General features: G+C 40.8%; 1 protein-coding gene across 1 annotated transcript in view; it reads right to left on the bottom strand.

The window, feature by feature from the left end:
* Positions 1 to 329: 329 nt before the first annotated feature.
* The window catches only part of ZNF366 (zinc finger protein 366), an 88737-nt gene continuing 65378 nt past the window's right edge, over positions 330 to 23688 (bottom strand). The window contains exons 2-5 of the mRNA XM_077280761.1: positions 18122 to 19430; positions 15220 to 15411; positions 4715 to 4889; positions 330 to 1282 (exon numbers count right to left, since the gene is read on the bottom strand). Of these exons, the coding sequence (XP_077136876.1) occupies positions 840 to 1282; positions 4715 to 4889; positions 15220 to 15411; positions 18122 to 19423 (2112 nt within the window). The 5' untranslated portion in view covers positions 19424 to 19430 and the 3' untranslated portion in view covers positions 330 to 839. The remainder of the gene's footprint in view (positions 1283 to 4714; positions 4890 to 15219; positions 15412 to 18121; positions 19431 to 23688) is intronic.

The following is a 23688-nucleotide window of genomic DNA, read 5'->3' as shown; positions in this document are numbered from 1 at the left end:
CCAGCCAAACGACAATCCAATGAGTTATTTCAAGTTGTCAGAAAGGATATATTTGTCTTCCACCTCTTAGGATATTTTGGCATCTCTTTAATTTTTTCCAATTATTAGCAATAAACTGGAATTTTGTAAATGATTTAGCATTAATAGAATCATAAATGTGATATAAAGGAGACAACTCACTGCCATCTTCATGTTTTACAGTGTGTGGTGTGATGTTCACAGTGCACATTGACTCTCAAACTGTTGAAAAACTACCCAGTCTGGTAGAGTAAGCTGAAATTTATAGGTTCTCTCTAGCTACTGAACCAAACGTTAGATGCCAACTGCATTCTGCTTCTTCTGAAGGACAGACATTTTCACATTTGGCCAAGGAGAATTACTTGAAAATGTCTCTTCTCTAAGTGATCCTCCTGGTATCTTCCCAATATTTAGAATATAAAATAAAAAAGAAACCACCATAAGTTTTAAGTCATTGTTTTTTTTTTCATTACTACTTTTTTATTATTATTATTATTATGCACTCAGTAAAGAGTACAATATATTTGCTATAAATTATACTGTAGAACTTCAGGCTGTTAATGGCTGTTCATGCAGAGTCACATATTTGGCCTATTGTACATAAAAAAAAGTGCAATTATGACATTGTTCTAGTAACACAAAGCTGATGGAAATATGACTACAATCTATGATAAAACAGTGCTGGACAGACTAGTCAATAGTATTTCATTTCCGTGAGATAATATGAACCTCTGTTTGCCGACTGCAGATTCTTTGCAATAAATGTTACTTTATACTGTATATTTAGGTGTGTTGTCACTTCTCTTTTGTCCATTTATGGTTTATTCCACTAACTGCTCATCTGTGTTTCTGTTCTTCATATAAAAGAAATAGGGAACAGATAGTCCTCCTAAACTTCCCTCTTTGTGGCCTAGGTCCACACTTTTCCCTTCTTCTTCTTCTTTGTGCTGGTGACTTATTCTTTCTGCACTGTTTTCTTTGTGGAGAATCTCACAATTGTCCTTGCTTGGCATCTCCTTGAAGTTGCTTAGATGTTCCTCAGAGCAATGTGTTGGCTCTTTATAGATGCTTTTTTGAAATGTGTCCTTAACTTTATATCTGTCTTCTTCCTCATCCTGGAAAGAATTGTTCTTTACAATTTCTCCATCTGAATGATAAGTTGATTCTTCATCTCTCCTTTTACTGGATAAGTCAAAGGGCTCTTTCTGCTCTAGACTACGAAGGACAATTGAGCGAGAATGATTTGCTCTTACCCGGGCAAACCCTGGAGAAAGAAGGAAATTGATTATTATGGAGATTTTCTCTATAAGGCAGTAGAATGTCAAACTCCCTCATTAAGCTTTCCATTTGAGGTCCAAATTTGAAGGGTGATGTCATCTTGTAGTTCACAGGAACTTAGAGGCTGACCTCCTGTCTACATAGTAGAACATAAGGTGGACTATTTATCACAGTGTAGACTACATGACACTGCAGCCCAAAATGAAAGGATCCAGAATGTATGGTTATAACAAAGCATAACTACCAGGTTAGCAGGCATTGCAGCTGCTCTGTGACTTACCACTTAAAGCACCACTCCAGAACTATTGATTATTTCAGCACTGGAGTGGTGGCACTAACATACAGTTGTGGCCAAAAGTATTGACACCCCTGCAATTCTGTCAGATAATACTCAGTTTCTTCCTGAAAATGATTGCAAACACAAATTCTTTGGTATTATTATCTTCATTTAATTTGTCTTAAATGAAAAAACACAAAAGAGAATGAAGCAAAAATCAAAACATTGATCATTTCACAGAAAACTCCAAAAATGGGCCAGACAAAAGTATTGGCACCCTCAGCCTAATACTTGGTTGCACAACCTTTAGCCAAAATAACTGCGACCAACCACTTCCGGTAACCATCAATGAGTTTCTTACAATGCTCTGCTGGAATTTTAGATCATTCTTCTTTGGCAAACTGCTCCAGGTCCCTGATATTTGAAGGGTGCCTTCTCCAAACTGCCATTTTTAGATCTCTCCACAGGTGTTCTATGGGATTCAGGTCTAGATTCATTGCTGGCCACCTTAGAAGTCTCCAGTGCTTTCTCTCAAACCATTTTCTAGTGCTTTTTGAAGTGTGTTTTGGGTCATTGTCCTGCTGGAAGACCCATGACCTCTGAGGGAGACCCAGCTTTCTCACACTGGGCCCTACATTATGCTGAAAAATTTGTTGGTAGTCTTCAGACTTCATAATGCCATGCACACGGTCAAGCAGTCCAGTGCCAGAGGCAGCAAAGCAACCCCAAAACGTCAGGGAACCTCTCCCATGTTTGACTGTAGGGACCGTGTTCTTTTCTTTGAATGCCTCTTTTTTTTCCTGTAAACTCTATGTTGATGCCTTTGCCCAAAAAGCTCTACATTTGTCTCATCTGACCAGAGAACATTGTTCCAAAACATTTTAGGCTTTTTCAGGTAAGTTTTGGCAAACTCCAGCCTGGCTTTTTTATGTCTCGGGGTAAGAAGTGGGGTCTTCCTGGGTCTCCTACCATACAGTCCCTTTTCATTCAGACGCCGACGGATAGTACGGGTTGACACTGTTTTACCCTCGGACTGCAGGGCAGCTTGAACTTGTTTGGATGTTAGTCGAGGTTCTTTATCCAACATCCGCCCAATCTTGTGTTGAAATCTCTTGTCAATTTTTCTTTTCCGTCCACATCTAGGGATGTTAGCCACAGTGCCATGGGCTTTAAACTTCTTGATGACGCTGCGCACGGTAGACACAGGAACATTCAGGTCTTTGGAGATGGACTTGTAGCCTTGAGATTGCTCATGCTTCCTCACAATTTGGTCAGTTCTTTGGTCTTCTTTCTTTTCTCCATGCTCAATGTGGTACACACAAGGATGCAGGACAGAGGTTGAGTCAACTTTAATCCATGTCAACTGGCTGCAAGTGTGATTTAGTTATTGCCAACACCTGTTAGGTGCCACAGGTAAGTTACAGGTGCTGTTAATTACACAAATTAGAGAAGCATCACATGATTTTTCGAACAGCGCCAATACTTTGTCCACCCCCTTTTTTATGTTTGGTGTGGAATTATATCCAATTTGGCTTTAGGACAATTCTTTTGGTGTTTTTTCATTTAAGACAAATTAAACGAAGATAATAATACCAAATAATTTGTGTTTGCAATCATTTTCAGGAAGAAACTGAGTATTATCTGACAGAATTGCAGGGGTGTCAATACTTTTGGCCACAACTGTACAGTCCCTGGCACCAACACTATACTTACCAGATGTCGTCTTCAGTTGTTCCTGGCATTGCTCCGGTCCAATTTCACCATTTTGTGGCTGCAACTTCTGACTGACTGGAAGTCGGAGGTAACGGTCACAAGTTCTCAGAGTAAGTCTATGAGCTCCTCTTTCTGACTTGTTCTGGCTCTCATAAACCTACACTGAGTTGTGATTTCCGGATCTTCCAGCAAACACTGGAGTGATCTGTCAAATTGCTGGAGACTGACTGGACAGTTGCCTATAACTGATGAAGATGGCTGCTAAGTATATTACTAGGGGCAGGAAACTTAGATTAGTGGCACCACTCCAGCGCTGAAATAAAAAAAAGCACTGGAGTGGTGCTTTAAAGGGAACCTGTCAAGTGATTCATGATGCAGCAATTGCAGCAAGGTATATTTTTCTCAGAAATGCTACAGTTTCAGAGAAAATATATTTACTAGATGACCTAGCCGGGTATCATATCTGGAAACAAGACTAGAATGGTGCTGCTACAGGTGATTGACAGATATCTTCAACTTCTCTAGTAGGGCTGAGAATAGCTGTCCGAAATTGGCTTGTAATCTAGTCTCATCTCAAGTTATGGTCGCAGATCTTCTATGACATTTTGGCACTTCAGGGAAAAATGTACCTGACTGCCATGATGCAGCTAGGCTTTGATTCATGATGACTTGTGGTTTCCGTAGTATGAATCAGGAGACAGGTTCCCTGTGAATAATCTGCTACATATTCCATAAAGAAGACATGCTGGTATAAGTGCACTAACACTGTCACAGAGTTAGCAGTATAAACAAACAAGGCAGCACACTGTAGTGCCAAAACATGCAAACATGAAACATGAAAGTTAGACTGCATTACTGCACTAGAAATATGAAAAAATGAGAGCATTTAGCGCATAAATTGGCCAATTTACGTGTACCTGGTAGCCACTTTACAGCATCTCTCGAATACCAGGTCCTACACTTTCCCTTCCTCGCTGAGAACAAACGTCTTCATCTGAATGGGTACCTGTGAAACCTCTTCTTAGACTAAATTTCTCTCTCTCTGTTGAGGGGACCTGCTGCGATTAAAACACCTGTGGCTACGAGGCGGAGTGCTCGGTCAGAAGGCTAGTAAATACAAATTTAAAAAAACTGACCGTCACATCCAAACATAGATCAAGTGTGAACAGGTGCTGAACCTAGAGTCACCAACTCGTACACAGTCAAACAAACAAGGCAGCACACTGTAGCACCAAAACATGCAAACATGAAACATGAAAGTTAGACTGCATGTTTTGGCGCTACAGTGTGCTGCCTTATTTACTTGACTGTGTACGAGTTGGTGACTCTAGGTTCAGCACCTGTTCACACTTGATCTATGTTTGGATGTGACGGTCAGTGTTTTGAAATTTAGAGTTAGCAGTATGACTTATACCATTTATTTTTTACCTCGAGAGTGGATGCCTCTTTCGGTGACACCATGTTTGACCTTCATATGGCGAGTCAGGTTTCCCTTTAGCGTGAACTTGCTGGGGCAGTAGAGACATTTGAAGGGTTTGCTGTCTGAGTGCAGATGCATGTGGCCCATTAAATTGTGCATACGATTGAACTCCTTCCCACACAGCTGTTAAAAAAAAGAGGTTAAAAGAAAAATCAGACCTTAGTATTGAGAAGGTCAAGAATGGATGTTATTCTTTAATATTAACTTTTAGACACTTCCTTGAGGGCTAATAGAAATGCAAATTACCTTTCTACACTTTTTGACAGTTTGCTTGCTTTGTGGCAGCTGTGACAAATAAAGGTTCATTGGCAGAGAAATGTCATAGATCTAATTAAAGCACAGCCCCTTCACCAAAGCTGGGGGAGATACTTTTTATACTTTTTATTTCAATACATTTTTATACAGTTATTTAATACAAAGTTTGATTCAAAAATATATTTTTTGTAAAAATCTGATTTGCATAGCATGTCACGTTCATACTTTAACAGTCATCAAACGTTTTCTGATCATACAATTATTATATAATCTTTTCCAATGAATGTTTTATGGAACTTTATTAAAGGGGTAAAAAAAAAACTAAAGGATATATCATTATAAATAAATTACTTTATTTATAAATTATAAATAAATACATTTAAATAGCAAAATCGCAATAGTTTTGTCCAGGACGATCATCACTACTGTGAGGGAGGAGGGAGACACCATTTTGATTTATTAATTTCAGGCCCAATATATTATCCAGACTTCTCCCTCTCCCCCTGCTGCTGAACTATGGCCCCCACCCATGGGATAAATACACAATTCCTCAAAAGAACAGGATCTTGCAATATGGCCAGAGAATTAGAGGCGTGTTAATTAATGTGAGGAGGAACAGAGCTGGGAGCCCCTGCTGTCTTTTGTGCAGGGCGGCCAGCTATCAATCAGCTATCAATGGAAGCCCTAGCTGGAGCGGCCCCAACAGATAGAGATGAATTATGAGAGTACCGTGCATCTCAGAGTTAAGTTCAATATACCACCAGAATCCTGGGAGCCCTCCGCACACACACCTGGGTCTCATCATTCTCTAGCTGTCTCAGATAGTAAGCTATCGAGACTGGATCTCCAGAACCACTTAGCTAACCCAAGTTTGGATTCTCCATATTTGTCAAGCCCAATCGATCCCGTTGAGATGTCAGTTGTCCCACTAGGAAGTTATGACCCATCCTAGATATTGGGAATTCTTTCAGCTAGGAGGTCAAGGGAGGAGATTTCAGTTTGGCCCAGAGGGGCGGTGGCAAATATGGAAGGGGGCGAGCAAAGGGATTAAAACTAGCTATATGCATTTAGCCAGTGTTATTATTCTGCCATGTAATCTGCATCACGTCACGCGTGGAGATGGACCAGAAACTAAGAAAGTACCTGTGGACTCGAGTGCTTCCCTGGATCCACATATTATAAGGAATGGTCTGGCTAGTACTTATACGCTACCTGGGATTGGTTTCTGACCCGATATAAGCTTGTTAGCGGTCTGGCCTTGTATCTAATCAGGAACTGGTGGCAGCATGCCATTCTGGTGTTATTGGGGATCCCGGCAGTGAGGAACCGGAGGTTTATATATATATTCCCATCTGGGACTGGTGATATATACTGTCCTCACTGCAGAGTGCCCCGATAACCAGTACGATAACCTCTGTAAGTATTCCAGTGGCTGCTGACAGGGCAGGCGGTTGGCGTTGGCATCGGGACAAGTGCCGGGGTCCTGAGCAGGCGGGGACACCGGCGCGCTATGGGGGCCAGGTGCCTGTGCCGCCACTTGCTCAGGCCAACAGCACTTGCGATATTCGTCTGTCCCCGTTCCACCGCGGCGCTGTGTCTTCCGCGTCCTCTGGCTGTGATGTTCAGATGATAGGGCGCGATGACGTGATTAGTGCGCGCCCTCTGCCTGAACAGTCACTGCAGAGAGCTGGCGACGCTGAGTCACACCGGACAGCAACGAGAGGTGAGTATGTAATTTTTTTTTTTATCGCAGCAGCAATATAGGGTAAATGATCAACATAAACTGCATGACTGAGCATTATATGAGCATCTTATGGGGCCCATCATCATCTTTATGCAGCATTATATGGGGCATATTTTTGTATGGTGCATTTTATGGGGCCATCATCCACTTTATGGAACATTATATGGGGCATATTTTTGTATGGAGCCATCATCATCTTTATGCAGCATTATATGGGGCATATTTTTGTATGGAGCATCTTATAGGGCCCATCATCAACTTTATGCAGCATTATGCGGTGCCTTCTCTGAACAAGCCGAGATCCTAACATCCAGATTTGAAGATAGGGGATACTCAAGGCGCAGTATTAAGAGAGGTTTAAAGAGAGCTCACAGAGTGAAACGGATGGATCTACTAGCACCCAAGATCAAAGAACAAACTGAATCTAAAGTGAGATTTATCTCAACTTACAATGAAAAGTGGTCTGAGGTAAGAACGGCCCTTGAAAAATATTGGCCGCTACTATTGACTGATAGGACTCTGGGTAAACACATTAATGACCGGCCTTCAATTACCTATAGGAGATCTAGTAATTTAAAGGACCAATTGGTCCATAGTTACTACACTGGATCAACACCAGAAAAAGCGTTTGGTTCCAAGGGGCAAAAATGGGGGTTCTTCCCATGCAATAGCTGCATAGCGTGCACCAATATGGTGAAAGCATCTACCTTTGAATCTAGCAAGGGAACTAGGACATTTACAATTACTCAACATATCACCTGCAACAGTATAGTTGTGGTCTATTATGCTATTTGCCCCTGCAAAAACATTTATGTTGGTTTAACTTCTAGACCCCTAAAAATTCGAGTAAGGGAACATTATAGGGACATCATTAATGCCAGAGAGATTGAGGCTATAACCAGTCTGAAACCAGTACCCAGACACTTCAGGCAATTTCACAACTGTGATGGCGGACTCTAGAAGGTAATAGGGATTGACAAGGTACATATAGATCAGAGAGGTGGGAATTGGAGGAGAGATCTAGCTTAATTGGAGGCAAAGTGGATCTCCAAAATTGACTCCGTGCAACCTAGAGGTCTAAATGAGGTCTTAAGCTTTGCCCCCTTCCTCTAGTGTGTGCTCTTCTCTGTTATTGTGTTCATTGCGTTTTACTTGTTTTAATGTCATATATTTTATCATTGTTTTATTTATTTATCTATTTTTCTAGTACACATTATCTCTATCGTGCTTTTCTCTAACCCGTGGTGATTCAAGTGTCTCTACGTATGCTGATAGAAATCCAGGAATCAGGCCGAAAAGCCCACCCTCACGCTGTGTCTTCGTTGGAGCCGACTTATTAAAATAAGTGACTACCCGGATGTAATTAAGTAAATGATATACCAGTTGAAGTATCGGGTTAATATTGGACTTTGGCCTACTTTTAAGGCCTTGTTTTTACAAGCCCTGTCACTAATGTTTTGACACAATCTAACGGTTCAAGCACTAAGGTGTTTAAACACTATATGTACTTGTTTATATAAAAAATACCTTTGTAAAAAATGTACTATACTGGATACTATGGATGTTAAAATTAATTTTTCTGTATCATCATGGTTATCTTAAACTCCTGCCTTATTTTAGGCAGCACTGTTTCATGCACTTCAGGAGATCAGTCTAAATAAAATGAAACCATCCCCTTTGAAATAATAGTTATTGATATATTATTTTTTGTCTAGCACTGTTAGTCATTTGGCTATTAGATATACACTAATTAATACTTCACTGGATACACTTTTTAGACCTCACAATAAATCTTTACGTTAATGATATTACTGATCTATGTGTGGGTAGGCTTATTGTAATCACTTTTATTCCATTGCACTATTCATTAATACAATACAATTGATAGCTTAGACACTCATCTATCTCACTTTATTCACTCATATCACATGGGTTAATTCAAACTCTCAGGGGGTTGCACAATTGCTGTGTAATAAAAACACAAAAGCAAATAGATATATCTCATTTCCAAGCTTTAAGATAGGCTTTTAGGGACTATAGGTAGCAGTATTCACTTTAGAACTGATACGGCTGTTTGCATTATGGAGGACACTGACATGCAGGTTCAGCGTTATGCAGCGGTGAGCCCTTCTGCAGACTTCCGGGTATGGGTAGCCCTGGAGACGCGTCCAGACTGCTGCTGGCTCCGCCCCCCTATCTTGACGCATCGGATGGGGGTGTGCGCGCCGGCAGCAAGTGACGCCGACGGGGGCTGACGTCATGCCCGGTACGTGGGCGGAAGCGCCGCAAAAACCACTGCCACCACTGATTTATGAGTAGATAAAAGCACGCTAGATATGCTCACACATAAGGTAAACCCCCCAGGAAGAAGTGGAACACGAAACGCGCGTCGGGGACCCACGCTGCCAAACTAGGTCGTATACCCTTTCATCCTTATGTTTATTTAGACTGATTTCTTATGTCCATTTGTGGTTGCTGCTAAAACAGCTATACTATAGATGCATGCTCTAATTTATTGAGTGCATGTAATCTTTGTCTATGCCCGCCTTATTGGGATTATTCTTTGGCGTTAGCCTTGTTTAGCACGGTGCACTTTATTTATGGCTGGTGTTGTTATTTTCAGTAGTATATGTAGTATATTTTGAACTGAATACTCATGTAAAAATGACCCTATAGATCCATTTGTGTCTGCCGCATTTTAATTATACTGAGGTTTGTTTTGCCCTGTTAATTATATATGATTTGTGATAGACCCTATATTAGCACTATGCACTTTATTATGTGGTATTAGTTATTAGCAATTACCTATGTACACTATTGGCATCACTTATAACTCTTTTTATAGTCTTCTTTATAACTTGTAGGCTTGGATAAGCCACTCTGAACAGAAGTAATTTATAAATTGGGGCATCATATGTTTTTATAGGAGCCCTCAGTACATATGTGATGTTTAGCCAAATGGGCGTTAACCAAGAGGGATACTTAGGATACATAAGGGGTGTACTACCCAGTTGGGCGGCTTTATTGTGCACTTGTATCTTCATTTTTTAACCTATTTGTATTTTGTATTAAAATTGTTTACAATAAAGTGTTTACAATTTTATACTGGCATTTGCTTCCGTCTTTCTCAGATTGGTTTATATTTATGCAGCATTATATGGGGCATATTTTTGTATGGAGCATCTTATGGGACCCATCATCAACTTTATAGAGAATTATATGGGGCATATTTATGTATAATGCATCTTATGTGGCCGATCATCAACTTTATGGAGCATTATATGGGGTGTATTTTGTATGGAGCATCTTATGGGGCCCATGTCTCAATTATATGTAATTTTATTGGCATCTATTTTTATTTTTGAAATTTACCAGTAGCTGCTGCATTTCCAAATCTAGGCTTATACTTGAGTCAATAAATTTTCCCAGTTTTTTTTGTAAAATTAGGTGCCTCGGTTTATACTCGGGTCAGCTTATACTCGAGTATATACGGTACCTTACAAAATTATTTTAGAAAAATAAGGAATAAAAATAACTGTTTTTCACTCTTTAAAAGTTACTACAATATAACAATTTTTTTTATAACCATTCCAAAGTTTATTAAGTGCTGAGGAGGAAAGTTATCAAACTTCTTCAGAATACAACCACAGGATAACTTTGAAACTCGTCGAAAATAAAACCGCATGTCTTCAACCTCTCTGTGTCCTGGATGCTTCCTGTGGGACTTCACCAGTAGAGAAGAAAAAAAACTCACTTTTCCTCCACAGAACTGTCTTGGTTTTGCAACCTGTGGTTCTGCAGCAGCTGTACTACCAAAGCTTTGAAATTGTTGTGAACTACACAACCCCATCAGATGAGCATGTACTCCCCATTAATATACCTATTGCTATTTGGAATAGACACTATTGTGCTTTTCAGCTCTCCAGTGCCCGTGAACACTCCTGAATAAAAAAGAAAACCCATGCAAAGCATATTTAATCAATCAAAAGCAATATCTATCATGCCGGTAAATGTAAAAGCCTGCACTATGATACAACAAGGGGAAAAGAAAGTTTTAAATCTGGGAAAAAAATGAAAATAAACAGAAACCTTCATGAAATGTGATTAAGATCCCGTACACACCTAATAAGATCGGCACAAAGTGTGTGTGTTTTTTCCTTTGTTTTTCACATTCACTTATAGAAATAAGGAATGGAAACCTGCAGCCTGCAGAGAGCTACAAAGGCTGCCACTGAGCTGTCTTCCTTTATAAGAAGGGTGTTTCTTTCCTTAGAGAGGCAGAGAGAGAAAACCAGAATGAGAATGACTGTAAACTGTCCAAAAAGACCGTGAGAAAACAGGAAACTTCGAGAAGTACAAGAGAAAGCAAGATGAAATCTAGTTGCAAGCCATTCCCAGGGGACATGTGAGCCATTGTTATGGAGGCAGTTCAGTCAGTTATATCCTTCCTTCTCCTGAGGAGGAGCTCAATGCCAAAAAGTTGCTATCTGGTCATTGCCTTAATTCTGCTGGCCATAGGCCAAAAGTCAGAATTGTGCTACCAGGGTTCCTTTGAGCTTTTTGCCATGTTGGCAGGGGGTGTGCTAAAGTCTAAACACGTTTCATTTGTTCTTTCTTCAGTACTGAAGATGAAAGGGGCACATGCAGAGTCGGAGAACTCAAGTGTTAACATGTCTATCAGACAAGTGCACGGCCATTGCTGGAGCCCGCTCGTATCCCACTTCTGTTTCCTAGTAATCAGTCGTATTCACAAGGCACGACGGGGAGCATCACTGTTACGGCACAAGCTGTTCTAATGCGTTGTGATTGTGAAGGAAAGTCATGTTCAGCTTTCAATTTGGAATAAAACAAATTATGTGAGAGATTTAGTATCTTTATCTTAAACGATTTGAAAGCTTAATTATTGGGCAATTTGTGTTTTTGATGATTAATTTTATTACTGAATTACTACAGAGCTGTCGGACAATCCAAAAAGATAATAAATCTGAAACTTGTATATTTAGGAAAGTAAAAGTGAGGTTTTGTCTTTCTTAAGAAAATATTTGTGTGTGCAGAATTATTGGGCAAAAATTAGTGTGCAGAATTATCAAATGTAAATTTTACCATCACAATTAGGTGACAATAATAACCAAAATGTAAAAAAAATACATTTCTGACATTTCTAAAAAAAATAGCAGTGACCAATGTAAGGCTGCTCTCACACATCAGTTTTTTGCCGTCAGTTACAATCCGGCGAATTTTGAAAAAAACGGATTCGGTAAAAGTTGCAGCCGGATCCGTTTTTTCTCATAGACTTGTATTAAAGATGGGTTGTGACGTGGGTTGTGACGGATGGTCTCACGTTTCATCCGTTTTTCGCCGGATCCGTTGAAAATTGTTTTTCCAGCGGCCAGAGAAAGCGGACATAGCAATGTTTTTTGTGTCCTTCGAAAAAACGCACAGTGACGGATCCGTCGCCGTCCGTCGTTTGCTAGAGTGGAACCCTATGGCGCTGGATAGGTCAAATGACGGAATCCGGCAACGGATTCTGTTTTTTTTAACTGTGCATGCTCCAATTTTTTTAGGATCCAATTAGCTGGATCAGCTAGTCGGATCCGTCGAAAAAACGGATCCATCGCATCAGTTTTTCACAATCTGAGACGGATCCGTTTTTTCCAACATTCGATGCATTGTGACTGATGGCAAAAAACTGATGTGTGAAAGCAGCCTAACACCTCTTCTTTTTACAGTGAAAAGCTCCATCCATGGAGTCTGTCAGTTTCTCACTCTGTTGACGATCAACTTTTTAGGCAGCACCAACCACAGTCTCCAGGCACTGTTCAGGGAGGTGACCGTTTTCCTTCACCATAAATCTGCTATTTAAGAAGTGCCCACAAGCTCTCTGTAGGGTTTGGATGTCATGCTGTGAGGGTCTTTGGTGAAGAAGAAGGGTCTCAAACTTTGCCTGGAAAGTTATGGGACTATAACTATTCCTGTCCTGGGGTACTCTTGAAGGAAGAGTGGCCCAAGTCTCCCACCTTGCTCATGTTAAACCCTTATGTGTCCCCTTCTCCACTCGATGAGGCACGGGACAGAAATGTAAGGTAAACAAGAAACAAAGACAAAACAGGGATAACAGAAAACCTCTATCATACAAAATCACTAACCAGCAATAGGGTGGAGGATAGGGACAGGGAGGAATAAAGTAAATGGGAATAGGGACCAGGAGATAAACACACATGTACTATAGCAAACCACGGAACAATACTATAATAACTCTATTCCAACCACTTAGCCTTAGCACTAGCACAGGAAGGCAAATATTTCACCAGCAGGAACAAGAAAGTCTGACCAAATCAGAAGCAGCTGAAATGGAGCTGCATATTTCTGACGAGCATAGAAATGATTGTTAACCCTTACCGCAACAGAGGAAACTAAATTAATTTAACCCCTTAACGACTGCCAATACGCCAATATGCCTTTTAAGTTAAGGGTACTTATGCCTCAGCGCCGCTTTTTAACGGCGCTGAGAAATAAGTGTTTAGCACCCTCCAAAGTCGTAATTTCTCTGTGGTCTCAGCTACAAGGGGTAGCTGAGTCCCCAGAAAATATGATTTGGGTCCGTTTTCACCGACCCCAGTGTTGCAATCGCCGTTATTAACGGAAAAATGGCGATCGCAAAAAAAGTCTGATTTCTCGATCAAGCAGTGGTGACTTTGGTACATGCAATTGAGATATGTCCTGCATATTCCTGCATGAATAATCAGAACTACAATTTTAGTTAAAGAGACAAGTCACCCCCCCAGGCGTTTTTAACTAGAAGAGCCACTTGTGCAGCACTAATGCTGCATTCTGTCAAGGTGGCTCTTTTAGTTGGGGTCCCTGCCAATGCTGAACTATTCGTTTTTAGAATTTGCCTTTCCTACCTGTAGTTTGTCAGGAGGGCACGTCTTTTCCCCCCTGACACAAACGCCTCCCAACCATCACTCAGCGCCTCCACTTCCTTCATAAATGTGCCCGGCGCCTGCGCTGTAAGTTCCCATCATGTGATGGGAGTCGAAGGGCAGCGCAAACTGCGCATGCCTGAAAAAAAAACTTACTGCACAGGCGTCGGGGACATTAATGAAGGAAGTGGAGGCGGCGCACGAAGGCCCTGAGTGATGGCTGGGAGGTGTTTGTGTCAGGGGGTCTTTTTCAAACATTGCTGTGACCAGACGGCCAAGTAGGAGAGATGAACTACGCTGCATATGCTACCACCACAGTTCATGGCACAGACACAAAGATGACCCACCGCAAAGGTAATAAATGAAGTCATAGTTCCGGCATAATGAACGCAGGGATTACACCTGTAATGTAAACAACGATATCTTTCAACAGATATCCCAACACAGAAAAAATGACCAAAGTGACCTAATAATAATAATGCCATACAAAAGACACCCCTATGCACAGTGCCCCAGGCTGTGAATAAACAAAAAAAAACATAGCTCTGTCTAGCGCCAGCTTATTTAGTACTTGAGCAGCTATGTCAGTGGTTGATGCAACGTCATTCCCTCTAAAGACATCAGCACCAATGAAGCGCTCTGTTCACATTAGCCATTGGTGATTATCCCTTCAAGATGAGCAAACTAGACATTTTGTAGGAAACTTTAGCTTTCTGGAAGACTTGCTCTTTTCTGGAAGTCTCTTCGACATATATTGAGGGTATGTAGGTAACAGTGAAAAAATGCCCCATACCTATTAAATGTGAATTCTGCACTAATTCTGTTCACATTTATAGTTTTATGAAAACACGTATTATTACATGGAGGTTAATGATGGAGTGGAGTTCACTAGGCTGATCGAACTCAATTGTATTCTGCAGGATGTTTCTTTTTTATTTAAAATGGTAAAAAAATCAGATGATTATTAATATAATTTTTTTTTTTCAATCTCCCAGTGACTCCAAATGATAAGAAAAATCATACTGAATTTCATAAAAAAGAAAGTTTAATCGTAATAAAACTAAAGTAGACTGATGCAAATCTATTTTTTCCCGTCAAAAATACAGTACATGAACCCATCGAAACCCGGCGGATCCTATTATTGATCCACAGTCAATAATTACAATTTGAAGTACGATAGATTCATTATAGACTTCATGGATCTGTTACAATTAAAAACCATGGTGCTATTGGAAACAGAATATACCGTAAGTGCCATAGAAAGAATAGGATCCAGCACTATCAATTTTTTAGCAAAAAACATACTTAAATAATACTGCAAGCTAAGCCCTTGTAGAGTTATATCCAGGTGTGAAATGCCTAAGTACACGACTTCTCTAAGCAATGATGCACTATTTGTACTTTTGCTAGAATAGAGTATTGCACCAACAGTGGATAGATTCTAGTAAGCGATAGCTGCCAACAAGTAATTAAAATAATGAAATAATTAAATTACCTATTGCATAACCTTCAGGTCAGCACGTTTTCTCACCTTACACTTGAACGGCTTAATATCAGAGTGGACGATCATGTGTGCCTTAAGAGTCTGTTTCTGGACAAAGCTCTTGAAGCAGAGATGACACTGGTAGGCTCGGATGTTGGTGTGAATCAGGATGTGCCGCTTCATGTTTGCCAGAAGAGTAAATTCTCGACCACAGATCCCACACTTGTGTTCTTTCACACCCTAAATACATGAAGAAGCAAATGAGTTTTGAGTTCTTTGCAAGGTGGGTTTAATCGGTGGGAGCGTTTGGTTTCTCAGCTCACAGGCGCTCAGTCCCAATGCAAGTGAATGAGAGTGAGCTGCAGTAGCGGGTACAGTCACCAACCGTATGTGCCTGGTCATACAATAAAGGGGACCAGTTCCATGGCTTTATATTTAGCTGAAACCTTCACTAATGAAATATTGATGCCCAACCTAAAGACAGGACACCGATATTAAAGTCCTGGAAACCGGAGCTGCTTGACCATAACGCCATTCTAACAGGTTGACTACAGAGGCAATTTCTCACAATCTGCTGGCATTGGACCCCCAGTAATCAGAAACTGTGATAAGTTTTTATGGTGGGCCAACCAATATAAGTTCAACAGAGCCTGTGGCCGCAGGGAACGGTGGCGGTACAGGTTCCCCTCCAGAATAAATTGGGCCCTTATGCAGCATATTTCCAGTGGGCCACATTTTGTAAGATCTGACATGCTGCAGTAACATTGCAGACAGCAAACCCCAAATTGGTGACAGATGGCATCTGTCAGAATCAAACGTCCAAATGTATGAGTTAAATGGAAGGATTAATGTGTTATGAACATAGTATTGACTTCTGCACTGAGCAGTGAAGTTGCTGGATAGTTGCAGGCTATGAAAGTGTGTGAGCGATCATTTTTGCTGAAATGTCTGATCAGATTTTCTCAAAGTCAGAAGTCGTCACATTACGGGAACCTGTCCTGGACACTGTCACACTGGAGTGCTGGGTACCACTGCCACAGGTCACACAATGAAAACCAGATGCTTTTAGCTAAGGTAGGGAGAGCTTTGGTGTGTAATGAAGATGCCTGTGCCCCCAGGTCTCTGCGTGAGCACTTTCCATTCGCTCAGCGGCCGGACCATGAACATGTCATGTGTATGTTCACCTAAAGCCGGGGTCACACTTACCGTATGGAAAATCGGTCCAAGTCTCCCTCCTGAGAGTTGCACAAGTGTTCTCCATATGGTCATCCATGTGTAATGCGTTTGCAATGCGATGATGCAATTTTCTCGCATCTATGCATCCGTATGACATGCGCATGGCTTTACATTTCTCACTGATTTTCCTCATTGAATTTAATGGCTCAATGGGCTGAAATGAGGAAAATGTGTGCACATTTCTCGCAAGTCACACGGATGGTACGTGTTGGGGTCCGATTTTTTTCTTGCACCCATAGGCTTGCATTGGCAAGACTCGGACGATATACGTGTAAAATCGCAGCATGCTGCGATTTCACCCACCCATCGAATACGCCTGAGAAAAAATACGGTGATGGGAGCTGCCCCATAGATTAACACTGGTCCGAGTGCTGTGCGATGTTTTCTCGCATAGCACTTGTCCATATTCTACGCTAGTGTGACCCCGGCCTTATCGTGAGAATACTGAGCTGCTGGGCTTTACAAACATGGCTGACATAGTGGTCTTCAGTAGGCCCTACACTGCCATGACAGTGCTATTGTTACCTCTCCATCGCACCACAGGGACCTCACATAATGTCAAACCACTTAAAGTGTTTTTCCCTTTTAAAGAAAATCCCAGTCCCTGGCCAGATATGAGGGAAGTGATGTGGATTGGTGGAAAGTTTTGTGTGTGAGTGTGATACATTAAAATTTTAATCTAAAGCCGATAGTCAGCCATGACAATTACTGGAACAAGGTGGAGGCACTGGTGGAGTTACTCACCCTACCCATGTCCAGAGCTGAGTCTCCTGGGGTCTGTTGTTGATTGCAGCGCTGACGTTACATTGACAGCACAGCAGCCAATCACCGAGCTTGGTGGCTCCGCTTGTATAGAATGAACACCGCTCTCTGAGCCGCTGAGCTCCATGATAGGATGCTGGGCTTTCAAAGTGTTATTAGCTCTAAAGCGATGAGAAATACGCTGAGAAGCAACGGAGACTGAGCACTGAACCCAGAGACGTTGAGTAAAATGTGATTTGATTTTATTCTAATAAACTCAACCTAAAAACTGGGATTTTCTGAAAGGAAACAAATCCTTTAATTGTGCACAAACAAGAAGAAAAGACATTAAGCACTCACCTGGTCCTTTATGGTCAATTTATTTAATCCATATTAGAATGGTATCCAGATTTCAATAAAGTGCAATGTGTGGTGTGCAGGTGGCAGGGGAGTGAGCAGATGAACAAGCCTGACGGACTACGGCCGTTTCGCGCTGTCCATGCTCTTCTACGGGTCCATAGAAGCACATGAATAGCGTGAAACGGCCGTAGTCCGTCTGGCTTTATGCATATGCACCACCCTGAAGAGGTGCTGAATATTGAAGTGTGAGGAGTCATTTATATTTAACAAAGAACAGCTACCAGCTGTCAACATTCGTACCTAATCTCCCAAAGTTACTGTATTTATATAAATCCTCTAATTGCCATTGTCACAATTAACAACACCATATGAGGGATCAAATTGCTGTAACAAGACCTAGCTCTGATTATAGCACCCAAACACCCATTCTGGGTACTAAAAAACTAAAATCATGGCTAAGTGGACTCCTTATGTGTAGTGGGCCCCCTCAATTGCCTGAATTTGCTAAGTGCTGATGCCAACAGTTTCCACACATGTTGATATTAATTGTATGTATAGAAAAATGCTGAAACAGATCTGATAAACTGTTCATTCAGTGATGGTTGCAACTTACCTTATGTGTCAGTGAATGCTGCTTTAGATGATGCGGTTGTACAAATTCCATGCCACACTCGGTGCAGATATGTGGCCGGATGTCCTTGTGTTTCATCATGTGATTCTGCAGTTGGCTTGGGTATTGAAATACTTTATCACATTCACCACAATTGTACTGAACGGGGCCCCTGTGGGCTGTCAAGTGTCTTTTAAGTTGTGCCAGTGTTGGAAAGTCAAGTCCGCACTCCACACAGATATTTTCTCTCCCACTCTCGTGCTTGGACTCATGGACTTTAAGTTCACTTGGATAGGCAAACCCTCTGCCACATATCCTACAGTTGTAAGGTTTCACTTCACTGTGTTGCATCATGTGGCGCTTTAAATGACTGGTTTGGGTAAAAGCTTTATTGCACACTTGGCACTTATGAGGTCGGGTGCCCTGGTGAGTTAGCATATGTGTATGCAAATGACTGAGCTGTTTAAAGAACTTGCCACAACGTGAACAAGCATGGGGTTTGATGCCACTGTGCCCTAAAATATGTGTCACCAAATTATATTTAGATGTATAGGACTTTTCACACATTGGACATTTCCAACGTTTGTGATCGCCCACCTCCATGTAGAAGCTATCATCAATCTGAATGTTGACATCAACCCTCTCCACCTTCTGTTTTTTATCCTCATGCCCTTTGATTTGTCTTTTATCCAGAGCATCATCTGCTGGGCGGCCTGTATCAGAAGCTTGATGTTCATGCATGGTTTGAGTGGGCATGTGGAAGGGAAACACAATGCCAGGGTAATTTTTGTGAAATAATGGATAAGAAGGGTGTAGACATAGTGATCCAGTAGGCCACATTGCACTTGTTCTTATAGGTTCTTGATTTAAAGGATTAATCCAAAATGGGTCCATAGTTCTGTAATATTGAAGACCAATATTGGGCAAATCAACCATTTTGGCATTGTAGCTTGATATGGGTGGTAGATGATAAAACAAGGGCAGATGAGATGGGACAAAACGCTTTGTTTCTTCTTCTGTCTGAATGCCGAGTTTGTCGTCTTCATGATCATGGGGCATCTTAGATGGCAAATTCTTTCTTTTACGTGACCCATTTTCTAGTACTTCGTGCAAATGGTGCAGATTATTTTCTGGATAGCCATACTGGTAGTGTGGAAAGTGATGTGGATATCCCTGAAGGAAGGGAGATGGTCTACACTTCACGATGGATGGCATTGCTTGTCTGAGTGGAAAAACTGGAGGTTTCTTAATGTCAGCATTAAGAGAGGAGGTATAATCTTTTTCTATGTATGTAACATTCTGCATAGTTCAGCTGAAAGAAGCAGAGAAATAGCAATGGGGTAATAAAAATCTGAAATTCAATCAACTACAATTCAAGGTATAAATCTAAATAGTAATGTACAGTATGTACAGGAAAGACTCTAAAAGAAAACCACTTTACCCCCAAATGACTAAACCTATTTTGATTAAACACACAAGAATTGTCTTTTCTTTTTGTGTCCCATCACTAAATTCAAAGAGTCGTACCATTTTTTGGCAATGTGGCATTGTTGGGCCTCATTTTTTCTATGGAATGAGTTGTGTTTTTAACAGTATAATTTGGGGTACATTTAACTCATTGATTAACAACAGTAATAGTAACTATTTTTATTATTATACTGAGCCAACATATTTCGCAGCACCATACAATTCAGAAGATACATGCACAAGCCAAATGAGACATTAAAGATTATCACATAATTTAGCAACTCAAACAAGAGAAGGTCCTGCTTGCAAGCTAACAATCTGTAAGGAAGTAGGGAGTGACACAACAGGTAAAATGTGCTTACATTTTACGGTCCAGCCATCTTTCATAATAAATAAAGGTCTTCATGTAAACCTGTAAGGACCAGTCATCTGCCATTATCTGTGTATTTCCAGATACAAAGTGGTATTGATTGCTTGGAGGGTTTGAGAAACAGATATCAAGGGACCAGATTCAGAAAAAAACATGTAAGAGGGGAAAATTGAAAAAAATACATTAATAAATTGATGTGATAGGCCTGCCTAAAATGATGTGTGCTTAGGGCAATTTAAAACTCCGGACAGTGGGAATTTAACCTACTTGATTGAGGTAGTGTAATCCAGAAAACTTGTGCAGCACAAAAAAAATCAGTGAGAGGTTCAAATTATGGAGGATGTTAGTCTTAGATCATTAGCAGACCAAAGAGCATGGGTAGAGTGGTAGACAGATATGAGGGAAGAGATGTGGAGGGATCTTTTGTTGCTGAATGTGATAAATTTACATTTTATTGTGAAGCCAATGGGCAACCAGGGCAATGATTGGCACAGGGTGGAGGCACTGGTGTAATGCTGGACATAAATATGAGTTTGGCAACTGCACTCAGGATAAATTGGAGAGGGGAGAGTATAGTAAGAGGAAGACCTAATAGTATAGGGTGGCAGCAGTCAGGTCAAGAATAAATCTTAATGACAGTAATAGTTTTTACAGTTTCAAAGGTAAGAAAAAGGTGAATTCTGGAGATGTTTTTGAGATGAAGAAGATGTGAATGTGAAAGTGACCAGATATAGAGAGTGAAAGAAAGATCTGAGTCAAGTATAACCCAGAGAGAGCATGCATGTTGCCTGGTAGTTATGGTACTACTGTAAGGCGGCCAGGGTGCTAATTCTGCTGTAGTTTGTTGTGTTTTTATATTATTTACCCCATGGTTGCAGAAACGCGTTATCTTTATTTTACATTACGATTAATGCAATACTTTACATGTGCTTTTTTAAAAGTTTTATAAAATAAAGGAAGTTTTAATGGAAAAAATTGCTATTCTTTCTTGTGTTTAAAAAAAAATATATATAACTGTATATATTATGCGCTGTCAGGCCATTGTGGGAAAAGCACAATACAAAGGTTCGTTGTTGTTGTATTTATTTAATTAATACAACATTAATAATTTAGTTTTACATGGGAACGTCACAATGCCATCCTCTAATTGCTGAAATAAAGCTTTTGTATACTTAATATTCCAAGGTTATTGCCTGTCAGTAGCAAACTGACAATCTACTGGCAGATAGCCCCGTGAGGCCTGGAAGCCATTGTAAGGTGCCCTGCTGTTGTGGCAACTCAAAAGCCCTGTGCAATCATATTTTTCATCCACATCTGTCTTAGCACCTGAGGGGATAGATGTTGTGCATCATATCCCGGCTGTCAGTCACCAGAGAGACCCCATGGACACTGCCAGTGTGCATGTGCAGTCACAATGATATTTATATATGGCATTCTGCGAAAACTAATTATTACTGATAACTAGGGGCTACACCATATTTTTGTTAATAGGATTGCCACCAGACTGGGACCCCAGCAGCCTAATCAGTATTCACATGGAGAAGTCGATGCCAGTAATTTTATTTACCAGCAATAACAAATACCAGTAAGTCAGTGCAGTCATATTCTGGTTACACTCTTCTTTCCTTTTCCTTTCCAGCCGTAGGCTAATTAGCAGGATCAGTTCTAAATAAAAGACAGCTTTGCTCATACTGACCACCTGCGCTGCCCTATACATGAATGTCAAAGGAAGATGATACTATATGGGCAAGGGTCCGCTTACGGGCGGCACTAAAAAAACGCTGATTAGCTTCTTGTTTGCTGATTGGCGGTCATTTAATAGCTGGTTTACATTCGCACACTGCTCTAACAATCTATTGTGACACCCTTACACTGTCACAGACGGTTCAGTGCACATAGGCGGCCATTGTTCTCGGCAGCACAGGTCCTGTTTTGATATGATAATGCACTGCCGAGATTGGTGATCTTTTGTGCAGCTGTAAAAAGTTCGGTAGCCTGTTTAGACAGAAAGATTGTCAAGAAAAGAGCGTTCCCAGTGTTAACAGGTATGAGGATGCAGGAGCACCTTAACCCCCTTTACCCCCAAGGGTGGTTTGCACGTTAATGACCGGGCCAATTTTTACAATTCTGACCACTGTCCCTTTATGAGGTTATAACTCTGGAATGCTTCAACGGATCCCGGTGACTCTGACATTGTTTTCTCGTGACATATTGGGCTTCATGATAGTGGTAAAATTTCTTTGATATTACCTGCGTTTATTTGTGAAAAAAATGGAAATTTGGCAAAAATTTTGAAAATGTTGCAATTTTCCAACTTTGAATTTTTATGCCCTTAAATCACAGAGATATGCCACACAAAATACTTATAAGTAATATTTCCCACATGTCTACTTTACATCAGCACAATTTTGGAACCAAATTTTTTTTTTGTTAGGGAGTTATCAGGGTTAAAAGTTGACCAGCAATTTCTCATTTTTACAACACCATTTTTTTTTAGGGACCACATCTCATTTGAAGTCATTTTGAGGGGTCTATATGATAAAAAAAAACAAGTGTGACATCATTCTAAAAACTGCACCCCTCAAGGTGCTCACAACCGCATTCAAGAAGTTCATTAACCCTTCAGGTGTTTCACAGGAATTTTTGGAATGTTTAAAAAAAAATGAACATTATACTTTTTTTCACAAAAAATTTACTTCATCTCCAATTTGTTTTATTTTACCAAGGGTAACAGGAGACAATGGACCCCAAAAGTTGTTGTACAATTTGTCCTGAGTACGCTGATACCCCATATGTGGGGGTAAACCACTGTTTGGGCACAAGGGAGAGCTCGGAAGGGAAGGAGCGCCGTTTGACTTTTCAATGCAAAATTGACTGGAATTGAGATGGGACGCCATGTTGCGTTTGGAGAGCCCCTGATGTGCCTAAACATTAAAACCCCCCACAAGTGACACCATTTTGGAAAGTAGACCCCCTAAAGGAACTTATCTAGATGTGTGGTGAGCACTTTGACCCATTAAGTGATTCACAGAAGTTTATAATGCAGAGCCGTAAAAATAAAAAATCATATTTTTTCACAAAAAATTATTTTTCGCCCCCAATTTTTTATTTTCCCAAGGGTAAGAGAAGAAATTGGACCCCAAAAGTTATTGTACAATTTGTCCTGAGTACGCTGATACCCCATATGTGGGGGTAAACCACTGATTGGGCGCAAGGGAGTGCTCGGAAGGGAAGGAGCGCCGTTTGACTTTTCAATGCAAAATTGACTGGAATTGAGATGGGACGCCATGAAGCGTTTGGAAAGCCACCGATGTGCCTAAACATTGAAAGCCCCCACAAGTGACAGCATTTTGGAAAGTAGACCCCCTAAGGAACTTATCTAGATATGTGGTGAGCACTTTGACCCACCAAGTGCTTCACAGAAGTTTATAATGTAGAGCCGTAAAAATTAAAAAAATGTTTTCCTACAAACATTATTTTTTAGCCCCCAGTTTTGTATTTTCCCAAGGGTAGCAGGAGAAATTGGACCCCAAAAGTTGTTGTCCAATTTGTCCTGAGTACGCTGATACCCCATTTGTGGGGGGAACCACTGTTTGGGCGCATGGGAGAGCTCGGAAGGGAAGGAGCGCCATTTGGAATGCAGACTTAGATGGAATGGTCTACAGGCATCACATTGCGTTTGCAGAGCCCCTAATGTACCTAAACAGTAGAAACCCCCCACAAGTGACCCCAT

The sequence above is a fragment of the Ranitomeya variabilis genome, chromosome 1 (assembly GCF_051348905.1).
Source record: "Ranitomeya variabilis isolate aRanVar5 chromosome 1, aRanVar5.hap1, whole genome shotgun sequence".
Classification (NCBI taxonomy): Eukaryota; Metazoa; Chordata; class Amphibia; order Anura; family Dendrobatidae; genus Ranitomeya; species Ranitomeya variabilis.
The sequence above is the reverse complement of the archived record's forward strand: the minus strand, read 5'-3'. Positions and strand labels throughout refer to the sequence as shown.